This window comes from Peromyscus californicus, unplaced genomic scaffold, assembly GCF_007827085.1.
Source record: "Peromyscus californicus insignis strain IS unplaced genomic scaffold, ASM782708v3 Scaffold_16__1_contigs__length_79575227, whole genome shotgun sequence".
In the NCBI taxonomy this organism is placed as follows: Eukaryota; Metazoa; Chordata; class Mammalia; order Rodentia; family Cricetidae; genus Peromyscus; species Peromyscus californicus.
Genome location: NW_026294458.1, coordinates 29,420,519 through 29,436,834, shown reverse-complemented (window position 1 = coordinate 29,436,834; position 16,316 = coordinate 29,420,519). Strand labels below are relative to the sequence as shown.

The window sequence follows — 16,316 nt, the reverse complement described above, 5'->3', positions numbered from 1 at the left end:
GAGATTGTGTTGTTTGCAAATTTGTAAGAGAAAATAGGAATTATGAACAGCACATAGAGAAATGTGGAGAACCATGAATAGTATAAATTTACTATGAAATGCTCATACATGTATGAAGAAAAATAATCTAGAAATAAAAATAGTGTGTGAGAATGAAAATGTTTCACCTAGGTGAAAAGTTACAGTTAGATGGGGATAATGACATGTTCATATTTCAGTCACTCTAAAAAACTAAGTATGTAACAATCCACTCTGAATACTTAAGGGAAGAAGTATAATTAGTCTTTTGGTGCTGAACAAGCACTGAAAAGAATACTATTAAAACAAGTCAGGCCTGTTGACTTATTCATTCCACAAACACTCAATGAATGTATGCTACGCATTATGCAAAATGATGGGGTGGGGATTCAAAAGATGAATGAAGCCATAGTGGCATGAAGGCATAGTGGTTCAGCTCTGGGAAGCTGAGGCGGGATGATTGAGACTTTGAAGCCATCGTGGAACACATAGCAATATTCTTTCCCAGAAACAGCAACAACAAGGAAAGATAAAAGATGAATGAGATAAACAGTGGGGGCAGAGATGTAAAATTACTTGTCATATATAATGTACTTAATAGTACAGCAGCATATGGGAAAACATGGCAGCACATTTCCTTACTTCAAACGAAAGATAACATGAAAGTATTCTGGTGGGAAATTAGCCCAAGGGCCTACTTCTTTGACTACTTCTGGTAGTTTACAGAAGTACACAGAATCCACAGATTAATGGAATTAGAAAAGAGTGTGGTATGTATGGCGCCACCAGTAGTTCACCATGAACAGAATAAAGGGTGTATGGCATGGGGAAGCAGAAGCTGACGTGAGAGGCAGGTAGGAGGCAGCTTGGGCTAGAACTTTGAGTTGTATTCAAAGAGATGTTGATTGTATCTTGTAGATAGCAAGGGGCAATTACAGAGTTTTAACTAGGGAGTATCACAGTTAAATCCTTATTGTTATGATGATTATTTGCCAAAACATTAAAGGTATTATTAAGAAGAAAAGTTTTTACCTGAATAAACCTTATCATCTCAATATCTTTACTAAGCCAGGGGATATAGAATGGGGATTCTTCAATGTTGAGAGGCTGGATGACGGACAGGAGTTCAAGCACCTGAATCTTTTTGGCCATGATTAACTAGAAGCACAGAATGAGAAACAAGGTGAGCCAAACTCATGTATACAGAAGGAGGAAGAGGAAGATGAGGGGGAGGAGGAAGGGAAGCAGCTTTTTTTATTGTATTGCATTAGTCAGCTGTGTGCTCTGGAGGACACTGCAGATCCAAGGCATAGGATGCAATGCTCTCCCAGCCTGAATTGTGGTGCTTTGAATGACAAGTGTCCCCTATAGGGCCACATAGTTGAGCACTTGGTTGTCTCCAGTGGGGTCGTGTTTGAGACTTGATCCCCAGCTGGTAATCTATTTGGGGAGGACTTAAGAGGTGTCACCCTGCGGAAGGAGGCAAGTCATTAGTGGTGGGCTTTGGGAGTATCTAGCCTTGTCCCACATCAGTTTTCTCTCTCTGCTTTACGTTTGAGGTTGAGGATGTGATCTCTCAGCTTCTTCCTCCTGCTGCCATCCCTACAACTTATGACCATGCTTCTCTACCAGGATGAACTTTTGTCCCGTTGGAACTGTAAGTGCCAATAATACGTAGTCAAAACTGTGTGTTCATATTTGTTTGCATCTGCTTTTAGTCACCACACATCGTGTTTCTGAGATTTACCTGTGATTGCAACACGATTTATACAAGCTCGAATTTGAAGCAACTCAAGTGTCAGTTAACAGTAGAAATTGTGCTAAAGTCATAGGATATATATGTATACACACACATATATTTATGTGCACACACAATAACGAAGCTGATGTGAATGAATCTTTGCTCCAAGAGAAGGTGGAGCCAAGCGGTCATAAACTAAAATCTTTAGGACCAAGACTCAAACCAGATCTTTCTTCTTTTTTCAGATTTCTCTGGCATTTTGTTACAGTGACAGAATGTCAATTCTTCCCACATTGATGTACAGTCTTAATGGAATACAATTGGACATTTCCAAAATTACCACACTATTTTTAAAGTTTATTTGAAAGTATAAGTGCTAGATCTAGCAAAAATAATGCAGAAGAAAACTGAAAGATGCAATCAGATGTAAATATTTATTAAACTTTTTTTCCGTAATCAAGATAGTGTGGCTTGGTACAATGATAAATACAATAAGAAGAAAGGATCCAGAAACTTACACACACACACACACACACACACACACACACACACACACACACACACACACACCACTAAACCTAAGACAGAACCTCCTACAGTGTAATGGAGTGAAGTGGTCTTTTTCATAAATGGTGCTGGATCAAGCGATTATCCATGTGGAATAATGTTCAATTTTATGCAGTGTTGTGATGCAAGGCATTCTAAATGCCACTACTTCTGTCTGCTTTTTTCTTTTTTTTCTATTTCCTATAGGACAATCTTTCCTTCTAATCAGTCTTGGGTTTTTAATTTCAAAATTCTTAAACGTTTTCCCTGTTTTTGGCTTTTTATAGTATTGTGCATAGTAGCCTGAGTTCTAGATTCGGAATGCCTGGATTAGAAGACTGACTCCTAGGGCTAGAGCGATGGTGTAGCCATTGAACAAGCATACTGCTCCTGCAGAGAACCCGAGTTTAGTTCTCAGCACCCATATGTGGCTCACAACAGCCTGATTCCAGATCTAGGGGAATCTGATGCCCTCTTCGACACCCTGTGACCACCTGCACTCATGCACGCTCTGTATGTATTCAATATTTTGAGTATTTTGTATGCAGGTACCAATTTAAATCATTGCCACCCCTCTTTCTCCTGCCTCCAACTTCTCCCACTCCCTCTCAAATGTGTGACTACCTCTTTAACTATTGTCACATACATATATACCTATCTACCTACATACATATGCATATATATCGTATATCATCCTGTTGAGTGCATTTAGTGTTAGCAGTATGTGTATGTGTTTAGAGATGACAGCTTGGCATACAATAACCCATCTGGGCATATGTTTTCAAAGCTGAGATTTTATTTTACCATTTATGATGACTGTGTTGATTTGCATTTAGTCTATAGTATTTAAATTTAGTTCATTACAACTTGATTGAGCATTAATAATTTTTTGCATTTTTATGAGTTGACAGGCAAACCTATCATTACGAGTTTTCATTTTATTCTGTTTTTCTTTATTTTATGCTGGTTTCATGTAGTCCAGCTTAGCCTCTAATTCGCCTCTACCCAAAGATTATCTTGAACTCTGAATCGACCTGCCTCTGCTTCCAAAGTGTTTCTGTTATTGGCATGCCCAACCACTACCAGCTATTTTTCTTTTAATATATGTAATTAACTTATTTATAGTACTAAGCATTGAATTCAAGGCGTTGTTTATGGTAGGCAAGCACTTGCCCACTGAACTACATCCCTAGTTTCTTAGTTTCTGTTTTTGTAAGATTTATTTTTAGTTTTAATTATGTGTGTGTGTGTGTGTGTGTGTGTGTGTGAGTGTGTGTGTGTGTGTGTGTATGTGTAGTATATTGTGTAAGTGAGTGCTCACAGAGGCTAAAAGAGGATGTGAGACCTCCTGGAGTTGCAGTTACAGGCTGTCTTGAGTTCACAACATGGCTATTGGGAACTGAACTTGAAACTTGGGTCCTCTACAACAGCAATATGTGCCCTTAAAGAGATGAGCCATCTCTCCAACCCATAGTTTCTATTTTACTTTCTTCCCTCTCTTCTTTCCTTCCTTCCTCTTTTTTTTTGAAACAAAGTCTCTCTATGTAGCTCTTGAAGGCCTGGAAATGGTTTTGAACACAAGGCTGGTCTGGAACTCACAGAGGTATGACTACATCTGCCTTCTGAGTTAATTTCTATTTCTTAAAGAGAACAGTGATAATATGTATTCTTTGATTATTAGAGATGTTAAGTATCTCTTAAAAATAGCCATTGACAAGTATTCTTTTTGTATCTGTACCTGTTTCAGTTCCTATTCCGGCTTTCTGTTGGAGTCTCCTCCCTTCCTCATCATTTATGGGAGCACTGTGTGTGGGGATAGCTTTTTCTGAAAACCACTCTTACCTTCAGAAAATGAACTGTGGCTGAACCTTACAGCCAAGTTAATGATACGCTGTGAGACCATTTAAACCACATACTCAATCTGTCCTGAGTACTCAGTATAAGTTTGACCTGCCTTTAAGAAACCACGTAACCAATTTTATTATGCCTTGGATTTTACATGTAATCAGTTTTACAACCTAAGCTAAACATAAGCTTTATTCTTAAGTTATATAGTCTCCCACATCCCTGACTCAAAATAATGTATGTACACCATGGTAATCATTTGCTGAAAGCAGTCCATAGGTTAAAAGAAACCTTCAAGAAAGCAAGCATCCACCACAAATGTTAGAAACAATATGTGGCTATAGTTTGATAACATCTGTTTGTGGCTTTTGAGTGCTCTTCTATCAGAGGTCAGAAGATAAATGTTTCCCTTGCAAACGCTGACAAAAAATGACTAAAACATCCTCATTCCTTTCTCATGCTGTGCTTTTTGTGCAGTTCGATCCATATAGAGCAAAGCCCTTTGCTAGGGACAGACAGCACAGACAGGGGGAAGACACGGAGGGAAGTGGAGAATTCAGATTTGGGCTCTCTCCTGGCCTAAACTACTGAATGACTCTTACTGCCTCGGACGCAGCGCTAACACACTCTGGCAATTATTTCTGTCATTACATAGAGGGTAACTCTGGTTACAAGTGTTGTCTTCCACACTGTGCTTTGCCCACTACCTCGCTTTTAATATATTTCTTTTTTTTTAATTTTATTTAACTTTTATTGATTCTTTGTGGATTTCACATCATGTATCCTGATCCCACATGTCTCTCCATCCCCTCAAAACAAAACAAAATTTAAGAGAAAAATCAAAGACCAAACCAGAGAGAGAAAAGGGGAGGGAGGGTAGGAGGGAGGGAGGGAGAGAGAGAGAGACAGAGAGAGAGAGAGAGAGAGAGAGAGAGAGAGAGAGAGAGAGAGAGAGAGAGAGAGAGGAATCTTGTTGTGAAGTTGTAGTATGGCCCAGTCACACAGTTTAGTAGTCCATTCATCTTTACTTGCAGGGGTTCATTGCCACGAGCCATTGGTCTGGTTCAAGGCGTCGCCTGTGGCACTGTTGATAATGCTTCCTCATTGGAGCTCCTCTTGGATATCTTGTTGATGTCCTGTATCATGGGGATCCTGTAATTTTAGATCTGTAAGTTCATCCCCTTCACATGCTCCAACAGGTCATAGATGAGGTGGATGTTGGAGTGGGCCAACATCATAGCCCTGGTTCTGGGCCTAGGTGTTAGCTGAGTTGGTCAGCCTGTCTGCTTTCTTTCAATATCACTACCCAGGCGAGTTATACATTTTAATGTGTAAAATTTTACATTTTATGTGGTATTATCTATCTACTTAGCTTCTTTTCTTAGCAGATATGGGCTTTGTAATGAGTGGATCAGCAAGGTTTTTCCACATAAAGAGTAAAAATAGCCTATATGTAGCATTATAGTGATTTTATAGTTTTATAGTTATCTTCATATAAATTTTGAATCATTTGTTGAATAATTCATCATTTCTTCCAAATTTTCAATATCAATCAGTTTAACATTAGAATACTTCGTATTCAGGTTTATCGCTGGAATCAGGTATGTTCTTTTCACCCATTTCCCCCATTTTTACTATAATTTCTCATTATTTTATTATTATAGAATGTCTAAACATCTAGTATAGTAGACAATCCCTCACTGCTCTCTTTCTCCAATCTAAAATATATATATAGTGTAAGTTTACTGTGTTAGGTATTTTAACCACTCTGTGGTGACACTATCTACGTCTGTATTGTTCAGCCATCTCCGGTGGCCTCCACAACTCTTCATTTTGCAATGTTTTATGTGAATTGCACAGAGTTTGTGACTGGGTAATTTCCCTTAGCATACTATCTTCAGTGTTCATCTGCACATGGCCAGCGTTTATTTCTTTATTAAGACTGAATATATTCAATTCTATGCACAGACACATATTGCATAATCGTTCATCTCTATGTGGCAGATACTGTGCATATTATTTGTATGAATAGGTGTATGAATCTCTCTTAAAGATTCTGCTTTGCTACCTCTGAGTGTATGTCCAGAAAAACTGTTAGTCCAAATGGCAATGTTAATGTGCTGTGAGAATTCAATACAATTTCCATAGAGGCTGTACCAGTTTACATTCTCAACAAAGGCACACAGGGATTCCATTTTCTCTACTTGCTTACCAACATGTGATATTTCTGTTTTCCTGAGTTGGGGTGGCCATCCTGCTGAACGGAAAATGTGATTTCATTTCCATTTGTTGTCTGGCTTGTTTTGATTTTCATTTCCCTGGGGATCAGTGATATTAGGCAGACTTCTACGTGCTTATTGGGCCATTTGCATGTCTCTTGGGGATGCCTTTTCAGATCCATTGCTCTTTTAAAGAGGTTTTATTAGTTTTAGGAAAATTCTCTACATATCAATAAATGTATAGATTGAAAATATTTCTCTCACTCTGTGGGTCACTTTTTTTTTCAGTATGTAATAATTTGATGCACATTCTAAAAATGCTATTTCTTTTCTTTTCTTTTTTTTGGTTTATTTTTCATGTGCTTTTGACAATAATTCCAAGAAATCAGCCTAGTTGCTAATGGAATTTTAGCCCTATGTTTTCTTCTTTCAGTTTTATGGTTTTTAGAGTTCATGGATGCATTTTGAGTTATTTTCTCTGCATGGTTTTAGGTAAAGGTCCAACTTCCTTATTTTCCAAAAATGACATGTAGTTTGATGTTGTTGGTTTTAATCATTCTGCTCATCTTTACCTTTTGTTTGGAGAGCTTAATCTAAATTTAAGTTAACTTCTTTAAATTTTTCTTTAAGATTTCATATCTACACTCCACTTCCCCTCCTCCAACTCCCCACAAGATCTGCTTCTGTCACTTTGACATATTTTTTTCTATTTGCCTTTTCTAAACACTTACAGTTTTTTTTGTTTTTTGTTTTGGCCAACATTATTATGTTATCTTTGCTCTGTTTAGTTTGATTTTTATAGGGAATCACTGAGGTTCTTTTTCTTTTGTGTGCATTCTTCGGAAACTTTTTGGGACTATCATGAGGAGTACTTTTAACGTCGTGGAGTTCCCACAGTGTAGTGAGTTTGTACAATCTTTACTTTCACGGAGAACAAAAACAAACAAACAAACAAAAAAACGCTTTTAATATCTCTAGTCTCATCCTTTTCAGTTGCTCATGTCACAAAACTACAGGATTACTCTGAAAATACACCATCTTACCTTGTTAATTTCAATATCTTCTATTTTATGTATAATTCCTTTGGACCTGAAAGCCTTGACAATTTCTCTAGCCATATTGAGCATGACATTAATCTCCTGTTTGGTTTTCAGAGTGACAGCAGTTTCTGGATGATCATACTCTAAGTAACCTGAAGAACAATGCAATAATTTCAGATAAAATGAGAAGATTACCTTAAGTATTTTGTGAGGACAAAAAAACTGACCCTTCTCTAAGTCAACAAAGTGCAACTTTCACCACAGGGGTGTGTATCTCACTGTCGGGCCTGTTACCATCAATCCCTCACCTGTCCTGCTGGGATTCTGTCATTTTCTTGGTTACACCCACACTGTGCTAAAGCCCATGGAAAAAGGATGGAAAGTTCTATCCCTAAACTAATGGTTACACTGGCCCACCGTCACTGGGTCCTGCAAGCATGCTGGGGGCCATGTATCTGGTATTCACGATCCACTTTTCTGTACAGTTCAAAACAGGATTTTTGACTATATACTACCTGTTCAGCTGTGGTTTCTGATTAAGTCCTATAGCTCATCCTGGGTCATTTTCCTCAAGTCTATTTGCAAATCTAGAAGACACAGCCATCTGTACCTTTTGACTTTATTTTGTCTGGATTGCTAGGTGCCCATGTATACCTCACCCACTCATATGGGACATATGTGATTTCCCCTGGTCATGACCGCTTCTCTGTCCTGTGACTAGTTGTCATACGGCTCTCTTAAGCTTCATTCTCAGGCTCTCTGCATTCTTCTGCTGCCTGCCACTTCCTACTAACATGTCTTCACGTGTGAGTACTATGTCTTCACATGTGAGCACTGTCTTCACAGGTGAGCACTATGTTTTCAAGGGTGTTTATTCCACTTAGGATTTTTTCCTCTACCAGAAATACAGCCTAGTACGACTCAGAGATGACACCCTTGCCAGGTGGGCATTGGGCCCTCTGCACTCCTGAGAGAAATCCTCAGGACTCTATTCTGATTTCAGTCCCCAAATCCTAAATCTCCCAGTGGCAATACTCTTTGAGTCACTCAGGAACATACAAGTTGTGTCTGGTTTGGAAGAAAGGGAGATTCATAAAGCTATGGATGATATAAAGAATCATGGTGTGGTAATGGTGATTGTTTGAACACACATTAAAACCTTTCATTGTGTCAAGTAGAGAGCAAGTGTGATGAGTAATACTATGCTAACAAATTTATTATATGTTAATATAACCTTACAGTAATATTACATACACTAGAAAACATGATCATGTGGGTTGTTTAAGTTTACCATTTTACTATTAAGAATTAAGGGTTGGGGGGGGTGGAGAGATGGTTCAGTGGTTACGAACACTTACTGCTCTTGAAGAAGACCAAGGTTCAGTTTTCAGAACCCACGTGGTGCTCACAACTGTCTGACTTCAGTTCCAAAGGATGCTACACCTTTCTCTGACCTCTTGTGGAACTGCACGCACATGGTGCTCAGACATGCATGCAGACAAAACACTCAAACACATATAATAAAGACAAACATTTACAAAAAAAGAAGAAGTAGGTTTCCTCACAGATTTTTGGTGCTAAGACCCATTGCTTTTCTGAAGTTATCATGATAAGAGATGTTTAAGTTCCATATTTAGAGTGAAGGTTCCTACCTAGCTCTTTCATGGCACGTTCCATATTCCTTGTTACCCGCATTAACAATATCTGTAGAGCAAAAAAAGACATTATTTCTGTTGGAAAAATAAAACACTACAAATAGCTTTACATTTGTAAATGATTTTTAAGCTAATTTGATAAATTTATTAAAAAGAATGATGGAGGGTATGGAGAGATGTATCAGCGGTTAAGAGCACTTGATGTTCTTACAGAGGACCTGGGTTCAGTTCTCAGCACCCATCAAGCAGCTTACAACTGTCCCTAAGTTTGGTTCCAGGGGATCAGGTGCTCTCTTCTGGCCTCCACGAGCACCTGGCATCCACATTGTGCACAGACAGACATGTATACAAAACACATACACATAAAATAAAAATATTTTTTTGTGTGTGATGGAGAATGTTTTAAGGGTCAGAATAGAATTTGGCAATGAGCTTTCAAATGATAGATGCTGGGATGGTTTTCAATATCAAATGCATAGAAGATTGGATGAAAGTGTATGAGAATTGAAACAACAAATACTGCTTGATGTTTTAGAAACTCCAGTTTTTTGTGTTCTCGTCTTTGCCTTCTTAAATCCCATTGCTAGGTATTAGTCATGAGAGATGATAAGCAAGCTTAGGAAAATTGGCTTACAATTGCAGGTAGAGAGAGGAGACAATGCTCTTTAGGTCCTCTACCACGTGTTGGGTGTACAGTATTTTTACTATGCTTGTTGTGGCACATAAAATTTGGCATTCAAGTATTACAAATTATTTTGAAAGACAAATATTGAATTCCACCTAGCTGTCAAACTTCTAGGTATGTACAGACATTAATCTGCTTCAAACTGAGAGCAAAAAAATGAAAATAAAATAAAAAGAACTTAGGTCTAAGGTTTAAGGGCATCTTTGCCACCTACTAGCCATGGGAGTGTAGGCATGATCAAGCAAATCGCTCTTGGCCCCATTTCTCATCTGCATAATGAGAGCATGTGATTGGGCACATGTAGATAACTGTTGTTTTCCTTACTCCTTTCTGTCTGCCAGACCACTGGCTTCTATTGCTCATACCTTTTATTTGGGTAAGAAATGGAAGGAGCTTTGGGGCATGACGAGAAAGCTCTGCTCAACACAGCGGCCACTCCTCCCCGCCTCGCACTATTTCCCGACTAATCTTGGAGGCTGCATGCGGAGAGAGTTGAGCACTGTGCAGGGATGCAAAGGAGCCTCCCAAGGTCCTCCTTGTGTGCTAATATGGCACAGACTTTCTAGTTCAAGAAGAGAAGTGATGTGGTAATAGAAATAGACCAGTTACGCAGGAGTCAGAGACTACACCTAGGTGTAAAGATGTCGGACAAGATGTGTGACGGCAACAGCGTAGCGAACAGAGTGAAGGTTTCTCCTCATGTCTGGCTTTTCTCTCACCTCTTTAGTCTGTTTGGAACTTGCAATCTGATCGATTATATTCAGTACATCCATTTCCCCTTGGACATAGCCTTTTAGTACAGCATACCGAAAGGATATTTGATGACTCATCCTTTTGTCTATTATTTGCAGCAACTTTGGTGTTATGAGCTAAAAAAAAAAGACTATTATTAAACATTAACTGCATGTTTTGTTTATACTTCACTTAGTTTGGCCAGTTGCTTTCTCTGATTCATGCTAGCAGTACAAGATGTGAGCCCTTAGTTCTGCTCCTGCTGTCATACCTCCCTCCCGTGACAGACTCTTGTCCCTCTGAAACCCAAATAAATGCTTTCTTCTATAAGTCTTCACCTTGGTCATGGTGTTTTACCACAGCTGTAGAAAAGTAACCACTATGCTACTGTTTTGCACCCATCCTGCTCTGTGACTTAGGAATGTGTGGATCCCATGCTTTTTCCCTTCTGAAAGTATGCTCCGTAGGAACAAAGATCACATCTAGTCCCTCTTCATACTCACAGGGTCTATCATCTGACATGAGCATTCAGAGTTATCTGAATGTATTTCCAAACTTTTCTTAGACAGCCTACCCGTTCCTCACCTATTTAGTAGAGTCTGTAGACCACACATTAGAAAAAAATGAACTATAAACTTTGGAATATTCTAGACCTTCTGCCCTCAGATTGAATTGTGGACTAGTGTATTTACTGTCTCACAGAATACCACAAAAGTAGAAACTAATAATTGACTACTTTAGTCCTGGTTCGTTTAGGTCTTAGTAGCAAAAGCATTTCTAAGAATGTATAAGACATAGACATAAACATGCTATGACTGTTTCTCTACCCATACATCCTCATATGATGTATCCTGGGATAACTTTCCAATTACTCATGTAATCATATAAGAAGTAACTGCCTCATACACGTGAAAGCAGCATTGATCAGACATGTAATTTTGGATACCATAACACTGAATTTACACAATATGAAATGCATACTATTTTAGTTCTTGATCTGTGTAAATATATACTATTGGCTTTGTCACTATGGACTTTTTTTGTGGTCATTATTTTGATTATTTCCATTTTTAAACTCCCAGGTAACTATACAAAGAAGTATTATTTAGAATGTATTAGTATTTACATGAACATGAATTTTTCAAGCACTCTCTATTAAAAGGGAAAGCAGTGATGAATGTCTGTAGTTCCTTGAGCTAAACTGATTTATAATAATTTGAGTATTTGAAAGCTTGACTTGCTAGAAGTAGCTAACCATTCAGACCCAAACACCAGCCCAGAAGCCAATGTTTTCCCTGAAACTGTTGACCTCATTTTAAACTGACAGCCCCTGACTCCAAGCCCACAGAGGAAGTCAAAGTCACGTGCTTTACTTGAGCTTTACCTTCAAGATGCGCAGTATCCGAAGGAGTCGAACTATATTCATGAAGATCACAGTCTCAGTTAAGTCCAAATTGTAATTAATGGAGTGTGTTTCGGTAAGCACTACATCTGCCATGCCCACTAAGGTAATCCCCAGCTCTAACAGGAGCCAGGTGTGTGAAAAAAATTCCCTCCTCATTGCTGCCATCTGTTGATACAAAAAGAAATTACATCGTCATATTTTCTGCTTTTTTTTTTTTTATTTTTTATTTTTTTATTTATTTATTTTTTTAATTTATTTTAATTTATTTTGCAATACAATTCAGTTCTACATATCGGTCACGGATTCCCTTGTTCTCCCCCCCTCCCGTCCCCCTCACCTTCCCCCCAACGCCCCCCCCACCCATTCCCATCTCCTCCAGGGCAAAGCCTTCCCCACAGACTGAGGTTAACCTGGTAGACTCAGTCCAGGTAGGTCTAGTCCCCTCCTCCCAGGCCAAGCCAAACAATCCTGCATAGGCCCCAGGTTTCAAACAGCCAACTCATGCAATGAGCACAAGATCTGGTCCCACTGCCTGGATGCCTCCCAAACAGATCAAGCCAATCAACTGTCTCACCCATTCGGAGGGCCTGATCCAGTTTCTGCTTTTTTTAAAACCGATTCCCCCCAACAAGAATGTAAACATTATCGACTGGGCTTTTTTCTTGATCTACCTGTGACTCTATACATCAGAAATACCACCAACACGCAAGCAAGCAGAGGATGCTCGTGACTGCGTCCTTTAGAGGAGAAAAACTGTGAAGACTGATGATGTAGACCTAATTGTACAGTACGGGTATAGATGAAAGATTTATCAAATGACACTGGAGTTGTCACTGGTCATCAGTTGGAGGGAAAGACAAATTCACACAAAAATACCCTACATCAGGGTTCCTTAATTTCAAACAGCCCTAAATGCCCAGGAATCCCACGGTCCCTATTTATATTACTTAATTGTATCAAATGTGTGATACTGAGTAGTAAGAATATCAGATATATATGTAATTCACATGGGCTACATTTTATTAAATCAGTTCAAGATTTAAAGATTAATTTGGTGAAAGGATGTTTTTTCATTCTCTCTGTTTTGCTTTGTGATGATGAAAAACAAAAGTCACTTTTAATATCTTGAAAATTTAAGTGAATATAAATATTTTATCAAAACTACCTTGATAATTGTGCCAATGCTTTTATTTCAGGACACTGAAAAGCTAACAGAAGGCATCACACACGACACATGCTCAAATATGTACATTTCAGAAATTCTTTTTGTCTACTATTTTTTCAAGCCATGTGTTCCTTCCTGCCTTAGAGTAGTTGGACATAAAACAGACTCCGGGTTTTGTGTGCATTTTATTTTGTTTTGGTATTTTTTTGTGTTATTCGTTTTTTGTTTGTTTGATTTTCACTTTTTCTGGGGGTGTGGAAAACATGAAATGGTTTGGAAATGGAGGTGGGTAGGATCTGGGAGAAGTTCAGGGAAGAGAAAGAATAAGATCGAAATATGACATATGGAAAAGTATTTCAAAAGAATATCACTAATGCAGTTTAGACTCAATCTGCATCCCTTTCACCTACATCATTGTATTTTGACAAATACAGAGTCAATGCTTAAAGCATCAATTACTTGCTATTGTTGTTCTCAACATCACCTTTAAAAATTAAATTTGTGGGCTTTGAGAAGAGACAAAGGAGTTCACAATATTCTCTTAGAAAACTCAGCTGATGTTGAAATGTGCCTCCCATAACACACTCATGTGCACAAATTTTAGATTACCTTAAGTAGAGCCTCTAGAGTATAAAAGTTAAGAAAATAGTAGTTAGCCCATTTTATTTCATCTTTATAGATGTCCTTTAAGCGGGATATCCAGCAGATTATCATAGGATATATGCTCATAAATACAGCAAGGTATCCAGTGTACTCAAATTCATCTGTAAAGACGATTTTGTGGCATAAGTGAAGAAACAAGTATCTGCAAAAAATAAAAAGGAAAGACAATTTTATCCAAAAAAAATAATTACATAAAATGTTCTTTCCTTATTTGGTCAGTTCTGTTCTACTTAACTGGAGCTAGAGAGCCCTGCTGAATTCTAGGCAGTAGCCTCACTAGTTAGGTATCTGCATCTTGAACAAATCTGATGATTGATAAGTCATTTTGTTTTAAGAAGAGTTTCAGTGGAGATACCTGGTGTGGGAGAATCAAGCAGTTCCTAGAAACAGAGTTTTTAAACAAAAATCCCAGTGCCAAGGGCGGGCTACCTTCCTATGAACTGCTGTCCAGGGAGGTCCCTCAGGTCCCCCAAACAATAGAGGGAACTGCTACCACTGTTGGATGCCAACCATAGCTAGTTGGTAAGATCCTATTGCTTGACCCAAATGTCTTGATCACAGGATACAGAGAAATCAAACTGAAACTGAGCTGGAAGCTTCCTCCCTGCTGGCTAGCCCTCATAGTTTCATAAGATGGCATGAAACTTCTGGGGAAATTTGTCATGAACTGTCTTGCTCAGCTGTGGAAACTGTGTGCAACAATGCTGACTGGCCAGGCAAGAACTCCCTGGTTCAACTGTGGTAAGTCTGTTAGAGGGCCAACCAATTGCTTTCTTCCTTTTCTTTTCTCTTTCTTTCTTTCTTTCTTTCTTTCTTTCTTTCTTTCTTTCTTTCTTTCTTTCTTTCTTTCTTTCTTTCTTTCTTTCTTTCCTTCCTTCCTTCCTTCCTTCCTTCCTTCCTTCCTTCCTTCCTTCTTTCTTTCTTTCTTTCTTTCTTTCTTTCTTTTTTTCGTTTTTTCAAGACAGGGTTTCTCTGTGTTGTTTTGGAGCCTGTCCTGGGATCTCGCTCTATAGACCAGGCTGGCCTCGAACTCAGAGAGATCTGCCTGGCTCTGCCTCCCTAGTGCTGGGATTAAAGGCATGTGTCACCACCGCCCGGCCCAATTGCTTCCTGATTGGGTTTGATGCTCATGCCACATGAGGAAATTCATATCTAGTCAAAAAGTCTGTGGTGGTGGAGCTTGGAGGCTCTGGTGGAGAAACTACTGCTCTCTATGTGCTAAATCGACGCGATGTACCCATCCAAGCTACAAAAGAGCCATGTTTATGTTCATAGACTAGTGCTACTGTCAGCTGTGACCAGAGAAGTTTCCTATTGTATTTGTACAGAGAATAAATGACTGTTAAATGTACAGTCATAAAGGGGACATCTGTATTACCCCTTGTGGGGGCTCAGGGAACATCATGGAAGAAAGGACAGAAAAAATGCAACAGTCAGAGACAGCAGGGAAAGCAGCGTAGAACACTGACTTCCAGGTCTAACATAACTGTTGCACTCTGGAACTCACAGAAACTTTCATTGCACAAGATCTGCAGGAGACTAGGACTGTCAACATGCTGTAATGTCTAGAGTACAGGATCATCTCTCTCCTGTGGCTATACATGCAGTTAACAGTTGATGGGAGAAGGAGAGACATTTTCTTCAGTTATGAGACATTTTCTTCAGTGATGTAGCCACTGGTAAGTAGTAGATCCCAGGCCCTCTAGCTGTGGTGAGACTCCAGCCACAACCCAGGCAATCTTTCTCTTCATAGCTCTCATAAGAACCATGTTCCCTTGTCATGGGACTGGGCATTTCCAGATAATAAACCCCAAATGTGGAAAGGCTGAAGACAGAACTGTTTGATAACATATTTTAATAAGACCCATTGTTCTTGTAGATGGCCTTATCCAGCAATATCCTGGGATCTTTTTAAATATCTGCTTCATGCAGAAATATAAAAAATGGAATATATCCAGCTCTCACTGGATGGGATTAGCCCACCTTTTGCCCATTTTGTGGGTGGAACATCTTTCTACTCCCTCCTCTTGCATAAGGGCCCTAAAAGAACTAACTTTTCTTTCTCCTAGTGAGTTGAAGCCCACACCTCTGTCCTTATATCTACTAAACCTTTTACTAGATCCCTGTCTCTCTCAAACCCTGTTCCTTAAAAAAAAAGTTAGGTGCAAATGCTCCTGTAAACAAACTCCTACCCGTGCACCTACAAATCCCCACTCATGCTGAGGTAAACAACTGTACTAGCTAGTTTTCTGTAAACTGGACACAAATTAGAGTCATTTGGGAAAAGGAAACCTTAATTGAGAGAATGCTTCCACCAGACTGGCCTGTAGGCAAGTTTATGGTACATTTTATTGATTAATGATTGATGATCAATGTGAGAAAGCCCAGCCCATCATGAGTGGTGCCATCCCTGGGCAGATGGGGTTGTGATATATGAAAAAGTAGGATGAGCAAGCTATGTGTAACAAGCTAGTACGCAGCATTTTTCCATGGCCTCTCCATCAGTTTCTACCTCCAAGTTCCAACCTTGAGTTCTTGCCTTGACATTCCTGGATGATGACTTAGAAGCTGTAACATGAAATGATCCCTTTCCTCCCCAAGT

The 16,316-nt window shown here is 39.0% G+C and overlaps 1 protein-coding gene and 1 long non-coding RNA gene across 4 annotated transcripts in view; one reads left to right on the top strand and one right to left on the bottom strand.

Moving 5' to 3' along the window:
* LOC128112070 (uncharacterized) overlaps nucleotides 1–16,316 on the top strand; it is an 82,973-nt gene that overhangs the window by 11,130 nt on the left and 55,527 nt on the right. For both annotated transcript variants that reach the window (XR_008218834.1, XR_008218835.1), the window contains exons 2-5: nucleotides 1,087–1,201; nucleotides 1,578–1,675; nucleotides 11,809–11,923; nucleotides 14,276–14,455. This is a non-coding gene — a long non-coding RNA (uncharacterized LOC128112070). The remainder of the gene's footprint in view (nucleotides 1–1,086; nucleotides 1,202–1,577; nucleotides 1,676–11,808; nucleotides 11,924–14,275; nucleotides 14,456–16,316) is intronic.
* Nucleotides 1–16,316, bottom strand: part of Slc9c1 (solute carrier family 9 member C1) — a 77,760-nt gene that overhangs the window by 18,072 nt on the left and 43,372 nt on the right. For both annotated transcript variants that reach the window (XM_052740805.1, XM_052740804.1), the window contains exons 15-20: nucleotides 13,661–13,856; nucleotides 11,866–12,051; nucleotides 10,469–10,618; nucleotides 9,062–9,113; nucleotides 7,413–7,561; nucleotides 1,051–1,176 (exon numbers count right to left, since the gene is read on the bottom strand). In XM_052740805.1, coding sequence (XP_052596765.1) covers nucleotides 1,051–1,176; nucleotides 7,413–7,561; nucleotides 9,062–9,113; nucleotides 10,469–10,618; nucleotides 11,866–12,051; nucleotides 13,661–13,856 — 859 coding nt within the window. The remainder of the gene's footprint in view (nucleotides 1–1,050; nucleotides 1,177–7,412; nucleotides 7,562–9,061; nucleotides 9,114–10,468; nucleotides 10,619–11,865; nucleotides 12,052–13,660; nucleotides 13,857–16,316) is intronic.